Source organism: Penicillium subrubescens, assembly GCF_028828155.1.
Source record: "Penicillium subrubescens strain IBT 31985 chromosome Unknown utg000002l_segment0_segment0, whole genome shotgun sequence".
NCBI classification, from domain to species: domain Eukaryota; kingdom Fungi; phylum Ascomycota; class Eurotiomycetes; order Eurotiales; family Aspergillaceae; genus Penicillium; species Penicillium subrubescens.
In genome coordinates this window covers 2,739,240-2,762,822 of record NW_026643152.1, presented here as the reverse complement: position 1 = coordinate 2,762,822, position 23,583 = coordinate 2,739,240, and the positions used below count along the sequence as shown (strand labels likewise).

Below are 23,583 nucleotides of genomic sequence, written 5' to 3'. Positions count from 1 at the left end.
TCTGGGGTTGAGGATGAGATACGCGAAAACGCGGGGAAAGTAGGGAAACAGAGGCCAAGACATGGCAGTATAAAGAGGCCTTAGGTAGCTTGTCTCTTCTCTTCGGTTGCTCAGCCGTCATTTATCTTTACTATCAGCTACCTCAAGTTCCGTTTGAGCCCTGGATAAGCACTAGCATTATTGGCGAATGGGTTCTCGGAAATACCTTCTCCTGCGCACTTTTCTTCACATACGGTATATGATATCTGTTGAAGTAAGCAGAAGAAGTCATTTGCTAAGTTTGACAAAGGAACCTTTTGGCTAGTTCAAGGTACCTCGCTTATCCCTTCTTTTGCTGTCGGTACAATGTATTCGTCGACTGGTAACACATTAGAAGGGATTACAACCGCTGAATACAATGCTACTGTCGGTAAGTGATCATGTTCCCAGGATCTTTCAACCACACAGTTAGAACTGACATAATGCAGGCTTCTACTATGTCTGCCTCACCATTCTCACATTTGTATACATGATCTGCTCTCTTCGCACCATCATCTGCCTCTTCTTAACGCTATTGCTTCTTGTCATCACCTTTGGGTTATTCTCCAGTACTTTTTTCACACTAGCTCTTGAAGATTTCGAACTGGCGGCAAAACTACAGAAGGTATGTCATGGAATTATTATTCCTTTGCAATCTGTGCTGACAATGCTTACAATAGATGGCTGGAGCATTTAACTTCGCGCTTTGCTTACCAATGGCATATTTTCATCGCGCAAATTTTGGATGCGGTCGATTTCCCCATCACCTTGCCTGTGGGCGATCTAAGTACCATTGTGCTTGGGAAGACCCAAAGGCGCGAAAGCGTGACTTAGAGGTTTAAGCAGGGGGCTGGATACAGCGAGAGTAGAATAGCAATTCCCACTGTCCGCAAAGGAGTTGCTGAATGTAATATCTGCGCCACTTGGTCAGCAATTTCTCTCATGAACGGCCGAGGTTTGGCAGAATCAAGGGTTTAAGTTTGAAACCAGATGTTACGCTGCAACGAGGATAATGGAACCTCAAGAGCTTATTTTAACTACCGATTGACATAAAGTAAATGGAAAAGGCGTAGAACATGGCATGGCAGCTAGTGCATAACATCAATATAAGGATCACCAAATTCATGCCGAAGAGCGGTGTCCCCTTGTCAAGGTCAAATTTGACCCCAAGACATCAAAGTTCGAATGTGCGAGAGAAGCTTTTAGCTATACATTGATTTTTTATCCCATACAAATTCATTTTCTTATCGCTTCTCACGATGGATCACCGAAAAAAGATAGAGTGCTATATCGACTGCGGTTAGTTAATCACCAAGCTGATTCACAACTTTATCTCTAATCTTGGCATCAAACAGTATCACCCTATAGCTACTATGCCTTCTCCTAACCTAAGAAATAACCGAGAAGCCCTGCAGGCCCTCAAAGTCGAAGTAGAGTGTGTCAAACTCAGCTAAACAATCGAGCGCTGTTGATGAGCTACGCTTACATGAAATGGCAGATTTATACCAGCTTTCCTTGGCGGTATCAATGTGGGCAGTGGTACGTTTTCCTATCGTTTCTCTAATAGTGAAAGGAACAAATACTAACTGGTTCCAAGGAAACACACCTCCCTGAAAGAATGATGCAAAAGCAGCATATTCCAAGTACGATAGAAAGTGATCGCAAAGTTACTTTGGGCACCAGTTCAATATCCCTCTCTTTTTTCCGATTCTATCGTTGTTGGTACGTCTTAAAATTGCTCTTCACCTCAGACATGTTGATACCAGAGCATCTGCAAACCCTATGTGCTCCAGCCCCAGCGAGCCCTCACTTTTATCAAAGATCGGCATGATAACGTTCTTATGAAGAAGCGTTCTTTGAATGCTTCAGGACCATGTGGGATGACTCTATCGACATTTCGACTCCGAAAAATCTTTCAATTGCCTTGAGGAAGGTTTTCAATCCAGCTGAAGTCCAAGAAATTTTGCATAATACCAGTACTGAGGTCATCAAGTCGAAACTGACCGGTGTCACCGGCAAAGTGGTCAAGGAGCTTGGGGCATTTGGATGCCCCTGGTTTTGGGTTCACGATGGCAAAGGGAATGCCGAACCCTTTTTCGGTAGCGATCGTTTCCACTACATGTGGAACTTTCTGAATTTGCCTCATCAGGATCTAGAATAAAAAATGAGTTCAAAGCTATAGAGAACGGGTAGGCGAATTAGTTACATTCTCTTAATTTGAGACTAGGAACAGTTGATTAGCTTGTCAATCAATATTCCGTCTTAAACAAGTTGGTGAGCTAAAATAGCCGTACTTTTAAGTTCCACAAAGAGGATAAAGGACTATATTGATGGGACAATACGTCATCTTAAAGCTGTCATGCGGTAGACTTATCTCGAGGGTCAGGTGTCATGATCTTCAATACGAATTCCTTGTCCTCCTGACATATCTCTTTCGTAGTTGTGAGGGGACAGGGCTTTAAGTTCTCAGGGGCGCTATTTTGCATAATTCAAACAAGAATTACCACCCTCTCTTGGTTCACACTCTCTTCGTGCGGTACAGGGAAGGGGCCGAAGCAACGATGCTTCATCAAAATATTGAATTCACAGTCATCATGGTCTGCAGAGACATCGGTTTTGAAAAAATGAAATCTAAGCCATAAAGGAGACTAATAAGCTGAATCTTAGTCGCCTAAATAGAGAGGTCGATGTTTTGCACCAAAGAGCATTTTTTGACAGAATCCTTAGGCATTGGGAGAGTGATATCGATGTCCTTTATCTTCCAAAACCAGAACTCGTCCAAGGCGTCTGTCAGGCGAAGGAAATGTCAGAACACCAGTCACTTTTGTTTATGGGATCTTACCATGCCAAAAAACGCTTTTTGGCATTGGAGACGTCAAAGCGATAGGTATATCGTATCTCAGCGCCTGTTTAATAAAATCCTACAATCTGCGGTTTAGAATTGTTTATCTTCACTAAAAAAATGGCGGGAATATCATGCACGAGAAAGGCTAGAAAAGCTCGTCGGTCTTTTGCACAACTTGCCATGACATAATGAAATCTGTCCAACATGCATATACTGGCCTATTTCTTTGCTATAAATGAGTTTTCAACTTTTTCTGGGTGCCTGCTATAATAATTCCGTATACTATTTGTTGCGAGAAAGTAAATAAACAGAGGGGTTAAGGTAGAACAGCCTTCGTAGCTTCTATGACATATTTGAGCTTGCTTTTGAGGGTCTGGAATCATGTCTAATGCCAATCATCTGTTCAAAGAATGCTACTCAACGGCTTAGCAGAAGCTTAGATTGGACTCATAGGTCTCTTTGCCACCGCGGGGTTGCTGTTGTTGATCAAGAGCTCGCCGCTGATGATAAACGGGGGAGAATGGCTGCCATAATTGGATCTGTTACCACAAGCTTCAAGAAAGAAATCCGGATCTTCCAGCAGTACGAAGTTTGGTCACGGATTCTGACATGGTACCGTATCAGAAGTGGCTTTACATGGTGACACATTTTCTTCAGAAAGGAAGTGTCAAGCGAAATGATTTGGTCACTCATAATTGATCGACGGGAAATATTTTTGGAACTTGCGATGTGACTGGGAACGGGAAGAGCAGGGACAAATCAGCGCCACCTGTTGTATTTGCAATCTCGGTTTTCAAGTATGTGTTCAAACAGGACAGATAGACAGTGGCGCCAGAACGACTTCTGAGGGCTTCGGGTCGTTTGGGAGAAGGTGACAAGACGGGAGACCTTCCGCCCAATATCAGGACCCTCAAAAGCACCGAAGTCACCATGGGTAAGAACACCGACGATGTGAGCGATTTAGAAATCGGCCGAGTCATCGAGAAAGAAAGGCTCAGGGGATGAAATACGCCAAGGCTTGGGCTGATTTTGACACCCTACACGAGGAGCTACTTAGGGAAACACATCGGATATTTTAATGTCTACTCGAACGCCTCCGGGCGCAAGGGTCATCTAGGGGCCACCATCGTCGCACTCAACAACAAACATAAGTTAACAGAATCTCAACAGGTACAGGTAGAGTCAATAGAACAGGGGTCAGTTCATATAGCAAAACTTATAGACATCTTCTACACGATCAACATAGTATTCAAGTTGGCTCACCAACGCTCAATCATCGGAAACCAAAGACACACAACAGCAACAATCCTTCATAATAACAGATCAGCTTTACACCACAACGCAAGGTGACGGTAAAGCCGCACGTGACCATGACCATCTACCAACGCCAAGAAGGAGTAGACACTCACCGTGACTCCGACAATATACTCCTGCTGGAGTATACCAGGGGAGAAGGAGGGACTAGATATATAAGGACACTCATTTCACATCACGTATTTAGTTCTTCGCGATCAATTACATATTGTTACTTGGTTGCTACCTTTAGTACTTTGTATTCCACGGATTCACCTTCAAGACAACCCAACTTACAAGTAGGGGAGCTCATTTCGTGGCAACACTTAGTGACTGGCTTACTTAGCGCGCACTTCTGGCACGTTCTGCAAGATACTCAACAGGATCCATCCGCAGTAAGGCTTGTATAGCAAAGGTACGATTGAGAGATACTCTTGGAATTCGAAGTAGTTCCGACCGGGCCGAGACCAGCCATCTCAGCACACATCGTTATAGTACTCAACTACTATAGCGACCCCGGTAACTATTGCCCCGTTCGCACTCACTCACAGTGACCAGTCGGCACCCTCATTGTGGTGATGCGGGATGGTATCCCCGCATGCAGGCCGAATCCTATGGCCTGTCAGCATTGTGAGCTGTATGATTTCCCCCTCTTGTTAATTCCTATTGATTCTGCTGGATTCTTCTTTGTTTCCTGTTTGCATGAAGAAGAACTGTATTTGGATTGATGCTTGAGGAGTGGTTTTGAAACTCCTCAAGGAACAGTCTCTGTTACAATTGGACTTAGTGCTTTACCACATCCCGCCTGTGAGGCTAACTGCACAGTATACAAATCGATTTTTGGGAATACGGTCGTAAACAGTTTAGGTTTACCTCATGATTCTACAAGTGGAATACGAAAATGATTGTGAGATGATTTGTAAATGTGATGAAATTTCTATAGACTAAAAATGCTTCCATAACTCCGCAAACCATGATTGAAACTATGGTATATCCGCCCTCACATGCATTCATGATGGATCAAGGTATCGACGCAATGCACCTAATAAACAAAAGAACTGAAAAGAAAAAAATGAGTTTACCAGCCACCGCCGATCTTCCCGGCAAGCTCGACCACTTTAGTCGTGTCATTGGCGGCGGTCTGGTCTTTGCCGACATCACTCTCCACTTTGCGATAGGTTGTATATACCAGCTTTGAAAGGGGCAGATCCATATACTCGGACCAGCACCGCAAGCTCTCGTGGATCTGGGCCTCTTTCTCGCTTATCGAAAGTTGATGGGGCTGGTGATCAGGTTCAGACTCCGCGTCAGATTCCATGGAGAAGTATGCCTCATCCACCCGGGCAAGCCAAACCCGCTGCTCATGTGGAGAAGGCTTAGACGCCACACCATTTTCCGATGGCCCAGCCATTGCAGAACTGGCAGAAGCCTCCCTAGCATCCTCCACCCGAATCTGTCCACCGCCATTGGTGCAGCCACCAGGGCAAGCCATCACCTCGACATATGCGTAATCCGAGCCTGACCCGCCTGACGTAGCATTGCGGGATATGGGTTGACGCCGTCCCGCCGCCACAGGCTTCGCTCCCGGCATTCGGGAGGATCGGCTGGGCTTCAATTTCCGAACCAGATTTTGAATGTTTCGGAAGCCATAGTAACGAGCCGCTTTCAAAATAGGCTGTCCTTCCTGCGAGTTGAGGACATACTCGACAACATCCGCATTGCGACCCCGGTTTGTCACAATTTCGCTGCCAGGGTTCCGAGCTTGGAAAGTCTTGAGAACATGATAGAGGTAACCTCCAGAAGTGCCAGTTTCGAGAGACTGCTCAGCCGTCGAGCGTTTGGACGAAATGAAGGCATCGAGGGCCTTGATCGGAAACGCGGGTGTGTGAGTAGGAGATAGTGAATGGAGGGGGAGGCTAGGCAGGGAAAGACCTCGGGATGCAGCCAAAGAGAGTAGCTCGCGAGGAGTTATCACACAGTCTACATCGCGGACAGGCTGGTGCGGTTCAGTCCCGTTTTGAACATCAGCCTGCCAAGACACATCGGTCAATTCTTCACGACTGGCTTCCAGCTTCTTGTCAAAACATGGCATGACCGCCAAATGCCAGATGCGAGACGGCGGTACTCCAAGCGACTTGCTCAGAACAGTCTTGAGGAAGGTGCCTGAAAGAGCCTGTGGAGACTTCAATCGAGACAAATGAGGCAGGATAAATGGATGTGTCTTTTCCGCGTAGCAGATCCACCCGGGGCAAGCAGATGACAAGATGGGTCGTTTAGGAAGAGCAGGCTCAGACTGATCAGCGGTGGGAGCCCCTTCAGCAATCGACTCTGAGAGTTCATCGGCAGTGAGGACCAACACGGCCTCCCGCATGGCATTTGTGTCCACAACCCAGGTAAAACCACTGCCATGCTTTCCACCGCTGCGTAATCCCTGCGGCCCACGTAGGAACTGATCAATCATGTACCCCGCTTCCTTCTCCGACAAACCATAGGTGGCGGCCAGACCAGCTCTGACCTGCGGGCTCACACTGGCAACAAAGATCTTGCCTTCCCCTGAGTTTCCAGTATCTGCGAGCGCGGTCCCATGCTGCTCTTGCACCAATGGAATTTCTGTGTGTGCATCGAGGGTATTGAGAACCTCTGCATGAGATTGCAAAGAAATCAAAACCGCCTCCGCCGAGGTCACACAGCCTGAGCAGGCAAGACAATCTGTCAAAGAAATCTGGGCTGTGGGGAGGGTTTCGGGCTGGACTTTGTCTTCCGTTGTCACTTCGTAAGGATTCTATGGTTAAAAAGTTAGCAAATGAGGGTCCATAGAGTCAGATGAGGAGAATGCATATCACCTACCTCTGTGTCCTTTGTGCTCTTTTGTGGAAGGGATTCAACGGGCTTGATACACGCAACCCCAGGCGAAATGAAATCGTTCAAATCGTCTGCCGATAGGATCGCGCTCATGGTGGCGGGGGCCGCTTTGGGCAGAATAACCCCGCTTGGAAGTGAGAAACCAAGGGTCTTTGAGGGGTGAAAGCTGAAAGCTGAGAATAAACCGCAGTAGCAGGTATTCTGTCAAAGAAATATGAACCCAGGCCCCTGTCAAGTCATGAAATAGACAAAGCAAAGGAACCAACGAGCGTTGCGGGCTTTGTCATCTGTGGCGACATCGGCGGTGCCACAGTCACGCACCGATAAGCTTCTTTGGGCTCACCGCCCGGGGGCGTTGCCTGAGCATCGTCATTGGCTGCCTGCGAACTACTGGTCAAGAGAGTCCCTTTGTCTTTCATGCTTTTGCTCTTTCTTTGCTCTCTCTTTCTTCGCCCACTTCATTTCGAAGTTTTGAATCTTTTATTAATCAAACTCTATTTAGAAGCTAACCAAAACCTACTCTAGCCTTCTAGATTGAGACTCCAAATAAAGTCCTTGGCGTCAAGATGTCGACTCAAAACCCAGATGATCCGCTTCCCATCGACTCGAAACAAGTCGTCAACTCGAAAGACCCAGAGTCCACAAAGGAAGACACCGAGGACACTTCTCAGTCAGAACTCTCAGTTTCACAGTCTGAATCCGGGACGTCAACTCTCACTCTTCCATTTCGACCAGCCGATCATCACTCAACCATGCCTGCGGTACGGAAACAATCTGTCAAGAAACTGCCACAGGCGACCAAAGCTAGAACATGGACTTGGCCCTCACGAAACAGGCCACGGCCAACCTTGCCTGATGCGCAAAAAAGGGCACTGCGGGCGCAGGCCGCCCAGGATACCCTCAAAGTGGCCCAAGAAATCGTGGATAGTTGCGAAGGAGGCTTCGGGATCAGTGTTAAGATCAGTCACGAGAAAGCCAAACGTCTCGAGCATGATCTCAAGCATCCCAAGTTTCCAAATTGGCCTACTACCCAAGCCAAGGTCGTCAACAAAGACACTCTAGATGCCGCGCTCGCTCTCCGCAACGCAGGTGATATCATGGGGATCAAGAGCACGGCGCGTGTCTGTGTGCTAAACTTTGCCAATGCTATCACACCTGGAGGCGGATGGCTGAATGGTGCCAGTGCCCAGGAGGAACAGATTTGCTACCGAACTACTCTGGGTTATTCAGGTATCTTGAAGGAGTTCTATCCCTGGAAGCCTGACGAGGGCCTCTACACCAGCAACGTCGTGATCTTCCGAGAGAATGAAGATACAGGGTACTCGTGGATGTGGACCAAGAAGCCAGAATGGCTTCCAATGGTAGCCGTCATCAGCGTGGCAGCAACGTCAGGTCCCCTCCTGGATCGAACCAACACCAAGTACGCGAAGGATAGTGAGCGCACTCTGATGGAAGAAAAAATGCGCTTTACTCTTCGCCTTGCAGCTGATTTCAACCATACTAGACTCGTGCTTGGAGCTTTGGGATGTGGTGCATTCCGTCACCCTGCTGGTGAAGTTGCAGATTGCTGGGTCAAGGTCCTCCAGGAGAAGGAGTTCAATGGATGGTTTGAGTTCATCGTGTTCGCAGTCCTTGACAAGAAAGACGGTGTCAACATCACTACGTTCAAGAAGGCTCTGCACAACCTCGAGATGTGAGCTGGGTCAGAATTTACTTTCAGTATCTACGGAGTACGATTTGATGATTTGTTCTTTTCAATCGCTGTTGACCTAGTCTTTTTGATACTTTCCAAGCCCCCGTGGCTCCTGCTCCTGCTATGGCAAGTGCGGCCGCGATGGACTTTATTTTCTAGAATCCGGGTTCGTGAATTTCAATTTGAAAATTATTCTTCGCTTAGTGAGAAATTCCCTTTGAAACTGCCTAGATAGTCTTCTCCTTCGTAGTACTCCAGACAGGCTTACCCTGCAATCGGTTCGAGAGACTGATTATTGCCTCTTCCTTGTGTGTCCCATTCACCTCGATTCCATTGGTCTCGGTCTATTCACGTGTGACAAACTCATACAATTCACCATCCACAAACAATTTGAACTATAGCCCCAGTAGTCCCTTAATTTCTCGACCGCGTAGAGCGACGACGGCCTGTAGTATCAGCTGGATTCACTTCTTGTTCCTCTTCCTTGACCACCCCCTTCTTCACAGCGGACTTTCTCTTTTTCTTTGGCTCGGAGGCTTTTGGTTCGGGCTTTTCTTCAAAATCAGAGCCGTCCTCCTGTTTCACGGCCCGCTTTCGCTTTGAGCTTGCAGGTGTTTCATCTTCGTCAATCTCTTTCGCCACGGCACCGGTCTTCTTTTGGACTGCCGGTACTACGGCACTTGTTCTGCCGCCAACAGTAAGGAAGGTGATCTTGTCTCCATTGGGCAGAGTGGTCGGGTGATTCTTCTTTCCTTTGCCCCATCGATGCTTGAAGAGCCAGTGCTCAGGGAACTTCTCCGAATCTGCTAGGACATCGAGGGCTGTAGAACAGACGTAATGGAGTGATTTGTGAAGCTCCTTGATTTGGTCGTCGTTCAGAGTGTTGCAGTACTGCTCTGGGTGAATCTTGGCATGGTAAAGGATCTCGTCACTAGAATCAGAAATGAGTAGTCTGCTTGCGCGAGTAGGATAGGTAAGACCTTACCCCATCCAATTGCCAATTCCACTGATATTGGCCTGATCAAGAAGAAGAGCCTTGATGGGAACCCTTTTGCTTTTCAGCTTCTCCATCAACCATGCTTCGTTCACAGTATCCTTGTCCGTGACGGGGTCAGGTCCGTTTTCCTTGAGAGGCGTGTATTTGCGGATCTCATCGCCAGGGCAATCCACCAGGCGGATTCGACTCAATCGGCGAGCATCCACAAATGCAGCCTCTGTCTTTGGATCCTCCTTTGTTTCCAGTATGAATTTCGCATACTTTGGCGGCCACTCCTTATCAGCAGGCTTGTCTGAGCGATAGTAATATGTGTCTTCATCCTTGATTTTCAGCCAGCCTGCCATTCCAAAGTGCATCACTGCATGCGGTGGTGAAGACATTGTAATCCAGAAGTATTTTCCTTGTTGGCCAGCGCCAACGATCTTTTTCCCTTGCATTGCCTTTTGAAACTCAGCTGCGCTGGTCCCAACTTTGCCGTAAACAATGTCATCATGCTGGGCCTGCACCTTGGACAGCGTCTTTCCAACAAGGTGCTGTCGAATGAAATGCACAATACGCGCTACCTCTGCCAGCTCAGGCATATTGACTTCAAGGTAGATGAGATCAGATGAATTTACAAAAGTATGAACAATTGAAGTGATGTGTATGCAACCGTCATCCTCGAGGATCATCAGCTTGACACGGGGATCTGGACGCGCGACACGAGATCACATGATCGAGCTTAATGGGCATTATTCAGCTGCATCGGCGCTAGTCCAAATAGGGACGACCATTCGCTCATGCGGCGAACCTGGGAATGTCGCCTTCGTCGCTGACATCTGAGATCCTTCAAGTTTTTGACAATCTCGAGCCTTCCCTTATATACAGTTCAATTTGTGCATCGCCGGTCCAGTCCGCTGCACCACTTTTATCCCCTACATCCGAGTGTATCACCGACCGTTGCCACCACCCGACGAGGTCTCCACCCAAGCTGGAGTGGTTCTGGGCTAGCAAAACGGATCCTGGCTCTGGGGAGACAGCCAGCAAGAAGATGTCACAGCCCTCGTCTACTGAGGCCCCAGTGCTGACCCCTCAGTTCTGTTTCGATGAGAGGCTTCTCCGAGGTATGTTGATTGGTCTTATTATCTTCATGACAATCAATCAGAGCTAACCCCGGACTTCTGCAGATTTCCTTCGGCTATCCCGGTCTACTATTGATGACTCAATTACGCAGAATTTAAATGCGCTAGTAACACCCTCGCGCGAGGGGTTCGATCCATCCTCTACTGCCATGCGACAGACCGATTCAAGAGCTCGAAAAGCGATTGACCCCTCGGCATGTCAGGGTTTCAAAGATAAAGTGCTATTTCCATCATGGCAGGCTCGATCAGATGTCCTCAATTACTGCGCGGGAGTTGCAACCAGCCCCGATCCCGATGATCCGGATCTGATACTGCGAGAGACAGAATCTGCGCGAGATCGGGAGCGAGTTGTCAATGAGCGATTAGATCCATACTCGGCCCGTTTCTTCCCTCGAGAAGCCCGGACGGAATCATTAGCAAACTTGATTCGTAACCAGCGTACCGTGGAGGAGATCATCCGAGCTCGGACATGGGGCATGGTGACTGAGAGGTGCGCCGGGTCTTCTCCTTCATGGGAGGATGCCCTGAATACTTGGAGACACACTCATCAGCGATGAGATCTTCCTCCCGGAGAGGGCTTTCTCATGGTAGACCGCCCATAGCACACCCATGCGGACATATGCGCATGCACGCATGGACTGGTTGCTAATTTGACCCTCTCGACTCTTAAATCCTCCATGCGCCATCCCGGCCCTGGAGTTGAAAATCCACAATGTGTACAATACTGCATATATATATATATAGCGCTGCGTTGAGATATGATCATCCAATTCTCTAAATAATGACCCTAGTCCGGGTCTGTATCATTAGACTGCGGATCTACCAACCCTAGATGTTGGGCTTACTTATTTGTCTTGTTGAAGATGTAAATGTGCTCGTCACAACCTCTCCACAACTCATGGTTACACTGCACACTTTGCTCTTGCTAGCTGCATTGAAAGCCTCCTGCCCCTAGAATCACACCCAAGTACACAATGAGAATACACGCAGAATCCGGGGAGAAATACGAAATGAAAAAAAAGAAATTCAAACCTCTTTGCTCCCAGCCCTCTGTTTCCATGACCCTGTTGACGTGACGGGAGTGTATTCATCAGGACTATCTTATCGGCCCAGACGTTCTGCCAAGTTCGGACTCGGAGAAGCCGCTCCCCGCACACATCGATTCCTCCCTCGCACAAGTCAATCCTTTCGCCCTCCCAGCAGCGTCGCCCACCATGCCGCAACCATTGAGCTCCAAGGATCATGCCTTGTTCCGTCAAGTGGTTCGCAACTTTGAGCAGAAGCAATACAAGAAAGGTCCGCACCCCTTCTCCCACCCCCACTACCCAATGGCTCCACCGTAAGCTAACTTCGTTTTCATCGCAACAGGCATCAAGACGGCAGACCAGGTTCTGAAAAAGAACCCCAACCATGGCGATACGCAGGCGATGAAGGCTCTGATCATGAGCCATCTGGGTCAACTGGAGGAGGCCTTTGTACTGGCCAAGGAGGCTCTGCGCAATGACATGAAGTCGCACATCTGCTGGCACGTCTACGGATTGCTATACCGACAGGAAAAGAACTACGAGGAGGCGATTAAGGCCTACCGCTTTGCTCTACGACTGGAGCCCGAGTCCCAGCCCATCCAACGCGATCTTGCCCTCCTCCAGATGCAGATGCGAGATTTCCAGGGATACATCCAAAGCCGCAGTTCGATGCTTCAGGCGCGCCCTGGCTTCCGCCAAAACTGGACAGCTCTGGCGATCGCTCACCACTTGTCGGGCGACTTGGAGGAGGCTGAAAAAGTTCTCACGACATATGAGGACACTCTGAAGACTACACCACCTGTCTCGGATATGGAACACTCGGAGGCTTGTTTGTACAAGAACACAATCATTGCCGAGACAGGGAACTTGGAGAGAGCTCTCGAGCATCTGGAGAAGGTTGGATATCGGTGTACCGATGTTCTCGCTGTTATGGAGATGAAGGCGGACTATCTGCTTCGATTGGGCCGCAAGTCAGAGGCGGAGGAGGCATACACCGCTCTCCTCGATCGTAACCCAGAGAACTCGGTCTACTATAATGGTTTGATTCAGGCCAAGGGAATCTCAGAGGATGACCACAAGGCGTTGAAGGCATTGTACGATGAGTGGGTGGAGAAGAACCCGCGCGGCGATGCGGCGCGCCGCATCCCTCTGGACTTCCTGGAAGGCGAGGACTTCAAGCAGGCTGCAGATGCTTATCTGCAACGTATGCTTAAGAAGGGTGTCCCATCTTTGTTCGCGAACATCAAAATCCTGTACAGCAACTCCGCTAAGCGGGATACAGTCGAGGACCTGGTTGAAGGATACGTCTCTGGCAAGTCAGCCTCGCAGGAGAACGGTTCAGCCGAAAGCAAGGACGAGTTCCTGGCTTCGACCTACTACTTCTTGGCCCAACATTACAACTACCACCTTAGCCGTGACCTCTGCAAAGCCATGGAGAACGTGGATAAGGCCATTGAGCTGTCACCCAAGGCCGTGGAATACCAGATGACCAAGGCTCGTATCTGGAAGCACCATGGTAACACTGCGAAGGCGGCGGAGGAGATGGAGAAGGCGCGTCTGCTGGATGAGAAGGATCGGTACATCAACTCCAAGGCTGCGAAGTACCAGCTCCGTAACAACGAGAACGAGAAGGGTCTGGACAACATGAGCAAGTTCACCCGCAACGAGACTGTTGGTGGTGCTATGGGCGATCTGCACGAGATGCAGTGCACATGGTATTTGACGGAGGACGGTGAGGCATATCTGCGACAAAAGAAGCTGGCCCTCGCCCTCAAGCGCTTCCACGGCGTCTACAACATCTTTGAGACATGGCAAGAGGACCAGTTTGACTTCCACAGTTTCTCTCTTAGGAAGGGTATGATCCGGGCGTATGTCGATATGGTCCGCTGGGAAGACCGCCTGCGTGATCACCCCTTCTACACACGCATGGCCCTCTCTGCCGTCAAGGCCTACATCCTCCTCCACGACCAGCCGGATCTGGCTCATGGCCCGAATGGCCTTGGCGCCAACGGCGACATTCAAGATGAGGCTGAGCGCAAGAAGGCCCTCAAGAAGGCTAAGAAGGAGCGAGAGCGCCTGGAGAAGATTGAGGCTGATAAGCGTGAGGCCCGGAAGGCGGCGGCTGCTAACGCCAAGAGTGCCGATGGGGAGGTCAAGAAGGAGGATACTGACCCTCTTGGCAACAATCTGGTTCAGACGAAGGACCCGTTGAACGATGCGATGAAGTTTTTGACCCCGCTGCTCTCCCTCAATTCACAGAAGGTTGAGGTTCAGTGCCTTGGCTTTGAGGTTCACATCAGGAGAGGTAAATCATAGTCCAGAGAGACTGCTATAAACTGATAACTGACTTGATACTGCAACAGGCAAGCACCTGCTGGCCCTGAAGTGCCTTTCGGCCGCACACGCCATCGACCCCTCTTACCCTACTCTCCACGTCCAGCTTCTTCGGTTCCGCAAGGCTCTCGACAGCCTTTCCGAACCTCTTCCTGCGCCCATTGCTGAGGTCGTCAACGCCGAATTCGAGACGATGCTCCCCAAGGCCCAGAAGCTCGATGAGTGGAACGAGTCTTTCCTCACCGCCAACAAGGACAGTGTCGCCCATGTGCAAGCCGCCCTCTCTGCCCGTCACATTCTGAACCCCGAGTCCAAGGCCGAGTGCGAGAAGGATCTCCTGGACACTCTTGACTCGCCCAAGATCACCATTGACGAAGCTGCTGCTGCTATCGATTTGTTGAACAAGTGGGGCAGCGAGACCTCTGCCTACGTCCAGAAGGCAAACAAGAAGTGGCCTGAGGCTTCTGTCTTCCAGCCGAACTAAGTGTATGGGAACGAGAAAGCGGCTTGTTGATACCTCCTCAGGGTACTCCGGACTGAATGCTCAGTCGTCTCAACGCCACGGTTGTATTTCGCGGCCGATTGGTGACTCTTTCGTGGAAGTTGGTGTATCCATGGGAGATTCAATGTAGGAGGTGAAAATAGAGAAGGTTCGGGTCGATCATACCTTTGGCGTCGGCACTAAAAACTCGATAAATATACCAATCAAATCACATCCAATTTAAAACCGCTTGTCCTGATTCTCCTTCGTAGCTCTGAAGGCAATACGATACAACAGGAAATCTTTGTCCATCCCAACCTAATCGATTCCAGCACCAAGATAGATCAGAAAATCGTCAAGATTGCAATTTTCCATGTACATCCCATTGAAAAAAACAGTTGCGCCTCTAATACTAATATACAAGCCGAAGAGGGAGATGGTTATGCAGATTATAAAAAAAAACAAATGACAGGCCCCACGCCAGGCATCAGAAACACCCACACGCTTCTATGATATAGAACATTCTCTTAATCGAGAATGCAGTCCTTACGCACTATCCTCGTCATCAACAGTAGGGAGGATAGGCTTTTTCCTCAAAGTCTCCTCGTCCTCGCCGTAGCCGTACTTAATCCACATGCGCTGCCAAAAAGCGACGGGGGCCGGCCGTTCCTGGCCAAGGATATACTCCTCCTGCGAGGCAAGGCGCTGAGAACGAGCCTCGTCTTCCGGCGAGAGAAGAGCGCGCTGCATGCGCGTGGAGATGCGCTGATCAAGCACGATATCATCCAGCCACTCGCGTTCCTTACCTGGGTTCTCCTCGTCGCGCTTGCGCACGGATTTGTGCCACTCGTTTTCTTCCCATTCGAGAACGGTCTGCTGCTCGAAGCCACTAGGCGAGGGGGTTGAGTCGACGCTCGCGCTACTCAATTCGGAGTCGGAGCTGAAGGACTCGTCGCGGTAGGATCTGGCGTCGGCGGCGAGAACGAGGGCTGCAACCTGGGAGCCAATGCTCTCGGCAAGGTGTCGTTGGGTGAGGTAGCGGTACATACGGATCGGGGTATTCAAGAAGCCGAGGATGTGGGGGAATTCGATGGGAACGGAGCTGTCGAAGGTCTGGGGGAGCGATGAGGGGAGGTGAGCGGAGGGATAGTCGGCAGTGGAAATATAAGCTTCAGCAGGACCGGTAGGCTTGGAGGGCTTCTCCTCCTTCTTCGCCTCGGATTCGGTCTTCTGCTCGGGGCTAGCTTGGCTGTCATCGGAGGGATGGTCACCAGCTGCGGTGTCCTTCATGTTCTCCTCTACCGGCTCGATGGCTGGGACATCTGCAACAGGTGGAAGCGGAGGGTTCAATGGGCCGAGCCAACCTTCATGCAAGCCCCGAATATATTCTTTCCATGTATGCCGTCCGATCACCAGATCACCCTTGGCACCGGGCTCGTCCCGGATACCCATGCGCTCGCGCATGTCCAAGACAGCGGACTCAACGCTGGGTTCCTCCACAACCGAGCTTTGCTCACCAGCCTTTCGCCTCAACTTCCGGATGCTCTCCGCAGTGCTAGCCCGGACATCACCCTCACGGCGTCCCTCGATGACTGTGTAATCCAACGCCGCGGCTGTCAAGATGGGCTTAACATATTCCTTGAAGTGGTCTCTGGCCACGCGGAGACCATCACCAGGCGGCGCAGCCAGGTAAACGGTCAACTTGCGGCGCATCTGGTTCACGTCCAGCGGCTCGTTTGCGATATGAGCCACGAGGTCGCACCATTTCTGTTGTGAGCGGCGCTTCTCCCGACGGTCGTAGATGATAGCACCGGCGAAGGAACCGGTGACGGTGAAGAAAATCATCCAGTTACGGGACGGCAGCTTGAAGCGGATATTCGGCAGACCTATTGCATCGCATTGCATTAGTTGGAGATTCGGAGGCGATCACGGAGATAGAAGACTAGAGAGACATACCCATCATCTTGAACACCGGGTTAGGGGGCTTTGGAGCCGCCTTAGGCTGGCTGGCACCAGCGGCACCAGCCGTGGCGCCTAAATTGGAGGAATCGGCCATTGTGACTTGAGATAGAGGCAGCAAAGACAACTCGTTGCGACGAGAGTTCGGGAAAAAGTCAAGCGGCGCCAGGATGATCCGCATCACGTGCCGAGTATACAGTAGCGCAGCTCGGCTTTTGATCTGGTCAAGATATTGATCCTTTCTACAAAGAATGGACGGATTTTCGAGTCATATTCAAGCTAGGATTTCTCTATATAGGCACATATTCACTACCTTGACAGACTATGGGCCTAGAGAGCCTGGCATTGTTCTAAGCTTCTTTACTGGGGGCCAAAGCTGGGGCCTCGTGCGCGATGTGCCGAAGCCCCTGCGACTTGCTTACTTTTGCCCCAAAATTCTTGTTGACAACGCGATTGGAATGTGCTCCTCCGAGTCATGACATTGTCTGTGTACCCCTCCCCCTTGATCTGTCGACTATAGAGGGGTTCGTAAGGCGTGCAATAACCCAGATTGGTCGAGTATCGAGATCTTTAGGTCGATTGAAGATCTGAAACGACACCCACTAAGAGAAAAAAAGTACCGTAGGGTTGACCCCTCTATAGGGTATCAATCGTGATATGCATGTAGGCTTGTAGGAATAGCAGCATGAGAGGGGCAAATAAGCAAAATGCCAACTCTGATACTGTCCATCCAGTAGTAAACAGACCCGAAACCGCGAGACGCCCCCTAGGAAGGCCATTTTGGGGCATTTTGGGTGGAAGTGGATTGCCTCCTGAGGAAGAGCCACCGCTCCTTTCAAACCACCTCCCCGCCTTCTCCTTTCCCCCGATCCTCCTTCTCTTCTCCCCCCAACTCATCTTCCCCCTCCTTTCGTTCGAATTTCTCCCTGGTTCATACCTGGGAGCAGGGGCTGCCGTCAAGATGGATCCCAACAACAACAATAACCGCATGAACATAAACTACGGGTACAATGACCGCAACTACAACGCGGCCAACAACCGCGCCTATCCCACCACCCCCTCCGCCTTCCCTCAGCCCATCTATCAGACTCAGGGGGCCCAGGACTATGTCGATCCCTCCAATCCTGCCTACGCACCCGGATACTTCATGGCCCAGCCCTACCCCGCGCAGGCCCAGTATGCTCAACAGCAGCAACAGCAGCAACAGCAGTACGCGCAGCAGCAGGCCCTGCAATCGCCCCAGCCCGCGTATCAGACCCGCGTGGGCTACGCCAACGATGGAACAAATGGTTTGATTCAGCAGTTCTCCAACCAGGATCTCAACGCCAACCGTGGAGGCTTCTTCAACCGGGCGGCCTCCCCCGCTTCTCGCCCTCGAACTGCTGGAGGATCTCCTGCTGGCCAGGCGCAGGCCGCGCACTTGGCCCCTCCAGTGCCTCGCAGCCCTCGCCCACCGGCGGAGAATGAGGAGTTGCAGCGACTCCCTGATCGCTACTCGGAGAATGTGCACAAGCGCGGCAAGGCCGCAAAGGAGTTGGTGACGGTCTTCTTCCACGAGAACATTGAGCGGGCCCGGGATCGCAACATGCGGTAAGTATTTACTCTTCACAATTACCTATTTGCCACTGGTTCCTGTCTGACCATGTCTGTTTCATCTACCAGTTCCGTCGACCTTGACAAGACTCTCCAAGACCCGAACATTCCTTCCACCAAGAAGCGCCAAGAGGCTGAGGGTATCTCCAAGAGAGAGTCAGACTTCCTTCGATTCCTCCGTACCAAGGAGACCCCTCAGAACTTCCAGACCATCAAGATCATCGGCAAGGGTGCTTTCGGTGAAGTGAAGTTGGTGCAGCGCAAGACGGACGGCAAGATCTACGCCCTCAAGTCTCTAATCAAGTCCGAGATGTTCAAGAAGGACCAGTTGGCCCACGTCCGTGCGGAGCGTGATATCCTGGCAGACTCGAAGGACAACCCATGGCTGGTCAAGTTGCACGCCTCATTCCAGGATGCGGCGTACCTGTACTTGCTCATGGAGTTCTTGCCTGGTGGTGATCTTATGACGATGCTCATCAAGTACGAGATTTTCTCCGAGGATATTACTCGGTTCTACATGGCTGAGGTGGTAATGGCTATCGAGGCTGTTCACAAACTTGGGTTCCTTCACCGGTATGTGCTTTCTCTGTGCATTTTAGTCCGTTACAATTCGTTGCCTGGATTTGAAACTAACCTATCACACCAGTGACATCAAACCGGACAACATTCTGCTTGACCGCGGCGGTCATGTCAAGCTTACCGATTTCGGTCTTTCAACCGGTGGCAAGAAGACTCATGACAACGCGTATTACCAGAACCTCCTTAAGAACTCTACATCAAAGGACCGGAACCGTAACTCCGGTTACTTCAACGACGCCATCAACTTGACTGTTTCGAACCGTGGCCAGATCAACACCTGGCGAAAGTCTCGTCGCGCCATGGCGTACTCAACTGTTGGAACACCCGACTACATTGCGCCTGAGATCTTCAATGGTCAAGGTTACACCTATCTGTGCGATTGGTGGTCCGTGGGTGCTATTATGTTCGAGTGTCTTGTTGGCTGGCCTCCTTTCTGTGCTGAGGATACCACCGACACTTACCGCAAGATAGTGAATTGGCGTGAGTGTCTGTACTTCCCCGACGAGCTGGTTCTCTCTCGCGAGTCTGAGTCGTTGATCCGAAGGTAAGAGCAATCCGTAACTGAATTGGAGATGGCATGAACGCTGACCATACATTTAGCTTCTTGTGTGACCCTGAGCACCGTATTGGTAGCGAGGGTGGTCAGCACGGTGGTGCAACTCAAATCAAGAACCACCCATTCTTCCGCGGTGTTGTGTGGGACCAGCTGCGCAGCATTCGCGCACCCTTCGAGCCCAGACTGAGCTCGAACATTGACGTGTCATACTTCCCGATTGACGAGATTCCCCAGGAGGATACTAGCGCCATTCACCGTGCTCAGGCTCGGGCCATGCCAGACTCTCAGGAGGCCGAGATGAGCTTGCCCTTCATCGGCTACACCTACAAGGCCTTTAATGCCTTCCAAAGTACTTAGGGGCCGTCAGTCACTCTTTGAAGAATCTCAACCGGTGGGAATTTTGCCAGGAAAGACCGAGAGAAGCAGCGGGGCTTGCACACTTTTATTCTTTCTAGCAAATGCCCTGTCTCGGCTGAGGCTTGGAATGTTTTCATTTCTTCGCCACGAATCGTTATTCAGCATATCAAGCGCGATGTTTTCCGAATCATGACCCCGAGCGCCGTCTTTTGCTTTTAGTTGTCGATATCTTAAGCTTCGCGGGGCTAGAGCTATCTGGTATGATTACATACCCTCATGTTGTTACTTGATCTGGGGAAAGGGGCCAACCAAGGATCAGATATTCCTTGCATTTTAGGTCGTGATTTGCATATTCATAGTTTATCAAAACAAAAAAAGATCCTATGTTATGACATGTGCGGATATAGATCGAGATAGTCCTAAGATCATATGTATAGGGTTGGGTTGGAATAGTGTAACGTACTTGGAAGAGTTACCATGTCCCCAAGGCCTGGATCCGGGGATGGAGTATGCCTATATACAAGCTCTACACATTGAGGAAAGATGAGAAGAAGCGAATAGAGTAGCGGTGAACAAACACCAAAGTCTCATTTCTTTCTATGAGTAAAAAAGCCATCGCTCGGGTTTCGTAACAAAAGAGAAAAATTGTACATAGACCATGTCCCAAACGCCAAAGCTCCGACCCTAACGCGACCCTAATGTTGACAGAGCCGAAACTTTTGTCGCAAATCAAGATTAAGAAACACATTGAGAGTGCCAGGGCAAATCACGTCTCAAGTTCGCATCGGCGCGAGACCGGGCACACCACTAAAGCGCTCTTCTCGCTCAGTCTTAAACATAATCTGCACCCAAAACTCCTTACTATCCTCGTCAAACCAATTCCAATACCTCCCTTCCCGACGATCAATCTCCTTAGCCTGGAGCTTAAAACTGCAAGTCTGATACGGCTCGGCCGCAACAACCAAATACTGGAAGTTCTTATCCGGATCCTCAACCTTCTGCTCAAACGCCGACATGAATCGCACGCGCGGGACAACACCGGGCGTGATCTCCTGGAACTGCAACTGGAAGAGCAGACCCATTTGGCGAGTCAACGGGTCCCGAATCTTGGTGATTTTGTATCCGGGACGACCGATCTTGATGGTCTGCTTCTTGACCTGTACACCCATTGCTCCGGGGAGCGAGGATGGGTCTTGATTTTTGCCTTCGCGCTGTTCGCGGGCGGCGCGGCGGGCGAGGTTCGTTTGGTGCTTTTTGCCCTGCGTGTGGGCCAGGTAGGAGCCGTCATTTTGGTGGACTGTTAGACACAGACGGCACTCGAAGCTGCCGACGTGGTTTTTGAAGAAGTACGGGTCTTTGTCGAGGTCGATTGATTCTAGCGCGAGCTTGCGCAGACGCTCGCGACGGTCGGCGTTGGTTGCGGAGTGGGAGGCGACGCCTCCACCGCCGAACTTGGAGCCTGCTCGATTCTAGGGGAGATTAGACTAGATCTGGGTAGCTCGAGCCTGAGCATTATCAGTGGGAAGTAGAGTGTGAACGTACCTGGTAATCCATTTTGTCGCTGTTGCTGTGGAGGTTGGAGAAGGCAAATCTGCGGGCGTCTTGGAGCCCGATAAGGTGGTGGTTATGTAAGCACCGCGGGAGTCGCTGGTTTCTGAAGTACACAATTGATGCGGGAGTTATTCCTTGAACAAGAAAGACGGCGGGATTTAATATTCAACCTATGCAATGAACGCCTCTCTAATAGGCCAGCGCCGGTCCTACGGTGGTCAACTATGCACCATTCGCTATGTGGGAGGTGTCGAGGGCACTTCAGGTGACTGGCTCGGTGTTGAATGGGACGACCCCACGAGAGGCAAGCATTCAGGAGAGCATAAAGGAGTCCGGTATTTCACATGTATTCATACCTCCCATTTCGAAATATCTTTGACATAATACACTGACAGAGTCCCCAGGCAAGAGTAACTACCCCACGGCGGGGTCTTTCGTCCGCCCCTCCAGGCCATCATACCTGCCGCTCAGCTTCCTAGAAGCGTTGCGTGACAAGTATGCCTCCGAGAATGACTCGGAACTGGTCTGGACCTCTAAGCCACTTGGGCAGGCTAGTCAACAAACTATTGAGATCAGCGGCAAGGTCGTTGAAGAGGTGGGCTTCGATAAGATTCGCAAGCAACTTGCAGAGTTGCAGGAGCTACGAATCGTTTTGCTTGATGGGTTGCGCATAGTTGGTGTGCTATCCTCTTACGAGCAACCTGAGGCGGAAGTCCTTGAGGCTGCTAAAGATATTGCAACAACATGCCCCAAGATCGAGGAGCTGGATCTCAGCCGCAGTCTGTTGAGTAGGTGGCGTCATGTTTGGGATATCTGCTACCCGCTAAAGGAGTTGAAGAAATTGAAGGTTAAGTAAGTTCGACAAACTCCTATATACGCCATTGCACTGTTATTACTTTGAATGAGGCTGACTTGAATAACAGTGGCAACCGTTTTCAACCTTTAGAAGATGGGTTCATCTTTGAAGGCATCACAGAGCTACACCTCGAAGAAACCTTGCTAAGCTGGGATGAGGTGTGTCTAGTGCAAATATCTCGAATCGCCTTTCTAATCACTAACAATCCCTATAGATTGCCGAAGTGACATCCCGTTTCCCGTCATTAACATCACTCACTGCATCTGGCAACCAACTACGCACCATATCTCGCCCGCTCCCAGGATCTATCAAAAAGTTGACACTCGAGAATAATGAGGTCAGATCATTATTAGCTCTAGGCCCGCTATCAGAGATCCAAACTCTCGAACACCTCTCCATTCGAGGAAACAACATCGATGCCGTCACCGACAGCACCCAACTTACAGCCCTAGACTTTACATTCCCCCCAACAGTCACCTCCGTCGACCTCTCACGCAACAACATCTCATCATGGACAATCCTAAACCACCTCCCCATCCTATTCCCAGGTCTAACAACCCTTCGCTTCTCCGGAAACCCACTCTACGACCAACCGCCCCTCCCACCCGCCATCGCAGCTGCAACCTCATCTATGAGCGCATCCAAACCAATGACCCTAGACGAATCCTTCATGCTCACACTTTCCCGCTTCCCCGCCTCCCTCAAAACCCTCAATTTCAGCACCATCTCGCCACAGGACCGCTCCAACGCTGAAATGTACTATCTCTCCCTCATCGGCAAGGAGCTCTCTGCTACCTCTGAAGCAGAGGAACCCGCAATTCTAGCCGCACATCCTCGTTACGCTGAACTCTGCGAGTTATACGGAGAGCCTACGGTGACGAGAGCCGTTGAGCGGGATGGCTCGGGGAAGAGAGTGATTCACCCTCGGTCTGTGGCAACGCGTCTGATTAAGCTTGCGTTCCAGCTGTCTGAGTCGCAAGTCTGTGTTAAAGAAATTCCGACTTCGTTCGATTCATATCAGGTGAAGGCGCTCGTTTCTCGGCTTTTCCATCTCGCTCCGTATTCGTTTAGACTTGTTTGGGAGACGGATGAGTGGGATCCAGTGGAGAAGAAGACGGGGGATGATGGGGTGGCGGGATGGGATGAAGACAGTGATGATGAAATGCAGGCTACGGCTCCTGTGTCCTCAGCGGATACTAGTCGGTTCGTGCGCAGAGAGATTGAATTGGACGATTCGACGCGGGATATTGGGTTCCTGTTTCAGGGCGAGACGGGTGAGATGAAGATTCGGGTTGAAGTACCTCCTGTATAGTCTGTAGAAGATACAATTCATGTTATCTCTACGATATTTTGCCTGAATAGACATATCATACCTACGTTTCTAGATAAGATTGAAGGAACCAGAGTTTACTCATAGAGTGCTTGTTTTCAACTATTCACTGATAAATGTAAAGATTGTCTAA

At 50.2% G+C, this 23,583-nt stretch overlaps 11 protein-coding genes across 11 annotated transcripts; 7 read left to right on the top strand and 4 right to left on the bottom strand.

The window, feature by feature from the left end:
• Positions 1-137: 137 nt before the first annotated feature.
• N7473_002388 (uncharacterized protein) lies at positions 138-860 on the top strand (the record flags this gene model as incomplete). Its single annotated transcript, XM_057148328.1, has 4 exons — positions 138-234; positions 290-409; positions 468-643; positions 699-860. Coding segments are annotated over 4 exons (555 nt in total), but the record flags the coding sequence as incomplete, so codon positions are not given.
• Positions 861-1,891: 1,031 nt separating this feature from the next.
• Positions 1,892-2,179, top strand: N7473_002387 (uncharacterized protein; the record flags this gene model as incomplete). Its single annotated transcript, XM_057148327.1, has 1 exon — positions 1,892-2,179. One exon carries the CDS (start codon positions 1,892-1,894, stop codon positions 2,177-2,179), a length of 288 nt encoding a protein of 95 aa, XP_057011981.1.
• A 3,055-nt stretch (positions 2,180-5,234) lies between these two features.
• nar1 (iron-sulfur cluster assembly protein NAR1) lies at positions 5,235-7,259 on the bottom strand (the record flags this gene model as incomplete). The annotated part of the gene is made up of 2 exons (XM_057148326.1): positions 7,004-7,259; positions 5,235-6,938 (listed from the first exon to the last, which is right to left on the bottom strand). Exons 1-2 carry the CDS (start codon positions 7,109-7,111, stop codon positions 5,235-5,237), a joined length of 1,812 nt encoding a protein of 603 aa, XP_057011980.1. The 5' UTR covers positions 7,112-7,259.
• Positions 7,260-7,584: 325 nt separating this feature from the next.
• On the top strand, positions 7,585-8,715 carry N7473_002385 (uncharacterized protein; the record flags this gene model as incomplete). Its single annotated transcript, XM_057148325.1, has 1 exon — positions 7,585-8,715. The coding sequence occupies one exon, from the start codon at positions 7,585-7,587 to the stop codon at positions 8,713-8,715; it is 1,131 nt and encodes a 376-aa protein (XP_057011979.1).
• A 410-nt stretch (positions 8,716-9,125) lies between these two features.
• N7473_002384 (putative formamidopyrimidine-DNA glycosylase) lies at positions 9,126-10,289 on the bottom strand (the record flags this gene model as incomplete). Its single annotated transcript, XM_057148324.1, has 2 exons — positions 9,126-9,642; positions 9,697-10,289. 2 exons carry the CDS (start codon positions 10,287-10,289, stop codon positions 9,126-9,128), a joined length of 1,110 nt encoding a protein of 369 aa, XP_057011978.1.
• A 215-nt stretch (positions 10,290-10,504) lies between these two features.
• Positions 10,505-11,386, top strand: N7473_002383 (MIX23 family protein; the record flags this gene model as incomplete). Its single annotated transcript, XM_057148323.1, has 2 exons — positions 10,505-10,811; positions 10,875-11,386. The coding sequence occupies 2 exons, from the start codon at positions 10,505-10,507 to the stop codon at positions 11,384-11,386; spliced, it is 819 nt and encodes a 272-aa protein (XP_057011977.1).
• Positions 11,387-12,043: 657 nt separating this feature from the next.
• Positions 12,044-14,672, top strand: N7473_002382 (peptide alpha-N-acetyltransferase complex A subunit NAT1; the record flags this gene model as incomplete). Its single annotated transcript, XM_057148322.1, has 3 exons — positions 12,044-12,125; positions 12,198-14,159; positions 14,218-14,672. The coding sequence occupies 3 exons, from the start codon at positions 12,044-12,046 to the stop codon at positions 14,670-14,672; spliced, it is 2,499 nt and encodes an 832-aa protein (XP_057011976.1).
• A 543-nt stretch (positions 14,673-15,215) lies between these two features.
• Positions 15,216-16,725, bottom strand: N7473_002381 (Tim22-complex subunit TIM54; the record flags this gene model as incomplete). The annotated part of the gene is made up of 2 exons (XM_057148321.1): positions 15,216-16,555; positions 16,626-16,725. 2 exons carry the CDS (start codon positions 16,723-16,725, stop codon positions 15,216-15,218), a joined length of 1,440 nt encoding a protein of 479 aa, XP_057011975.1.
• Positions 16,726-17,499: 774 nt separating this feature from the next.
• Positions 17,500-20,129, top strand: N7473_002380 (serine/threonine protein kinase CBK1). Its single transcript, XM_057148320.1, has 4 exons — positions 17,500-18,218; positions 18,291-18,794; positions 18,868-19,344; positions 19,401-20,129. The coding sequence occupies exons 1-4, from the start codon at positions 17,590-17,592 to the stop codon at positions 19,711-19,713; spliced, it is 1,923 nt and encodes a 640-aa protein (XP_057011974.1). The 5' UTR covers positions 17,500-17,589; the 3' UTR covers positions 19,714-20,129.
• Positions 20,130-20,486: 357 nt separating this feature from the next.
• Positions 20,487-21,267, bottom strand: N7473_002379 (spliceosome assembly protein PRP11; the record flags this gene model as incomplete). Its single annotated transcript, XM_057148319.1, has 2 exons — positions 20,487-21,182; positions 21,256-21,267. 2 exons carry the CDS (start codon positions 21,265-21,267, stop codon positions 20,487-20,489), a joined length of 708 nt encoding a protein of 235 aa, XP_057011973.1.
• A 174-nt stretch (positions 21,268-21,441) lies between these two features.
• N7473_002378 (uncharacterized protein) lies at positions 21,442-23,432 on the top strand (the record flags this gene model as incomplete). Its single annotated transcript, XM_057148318.1, has 4 exons — positions 21,442-21,610; positions 21,669-22,116; positions 22,188-22,278; positions 22,335-23,432. 4 exons carry the CDS (start codon positions 21,442-21,444, stop codon positions 23,430-23,432), a joined length of 1,806 nt encoding a protein of 601 aa, XP_057011972.1.
• Between the last annotated feature and the right edge of the window lie 151 nt (positions 23,433-23,583).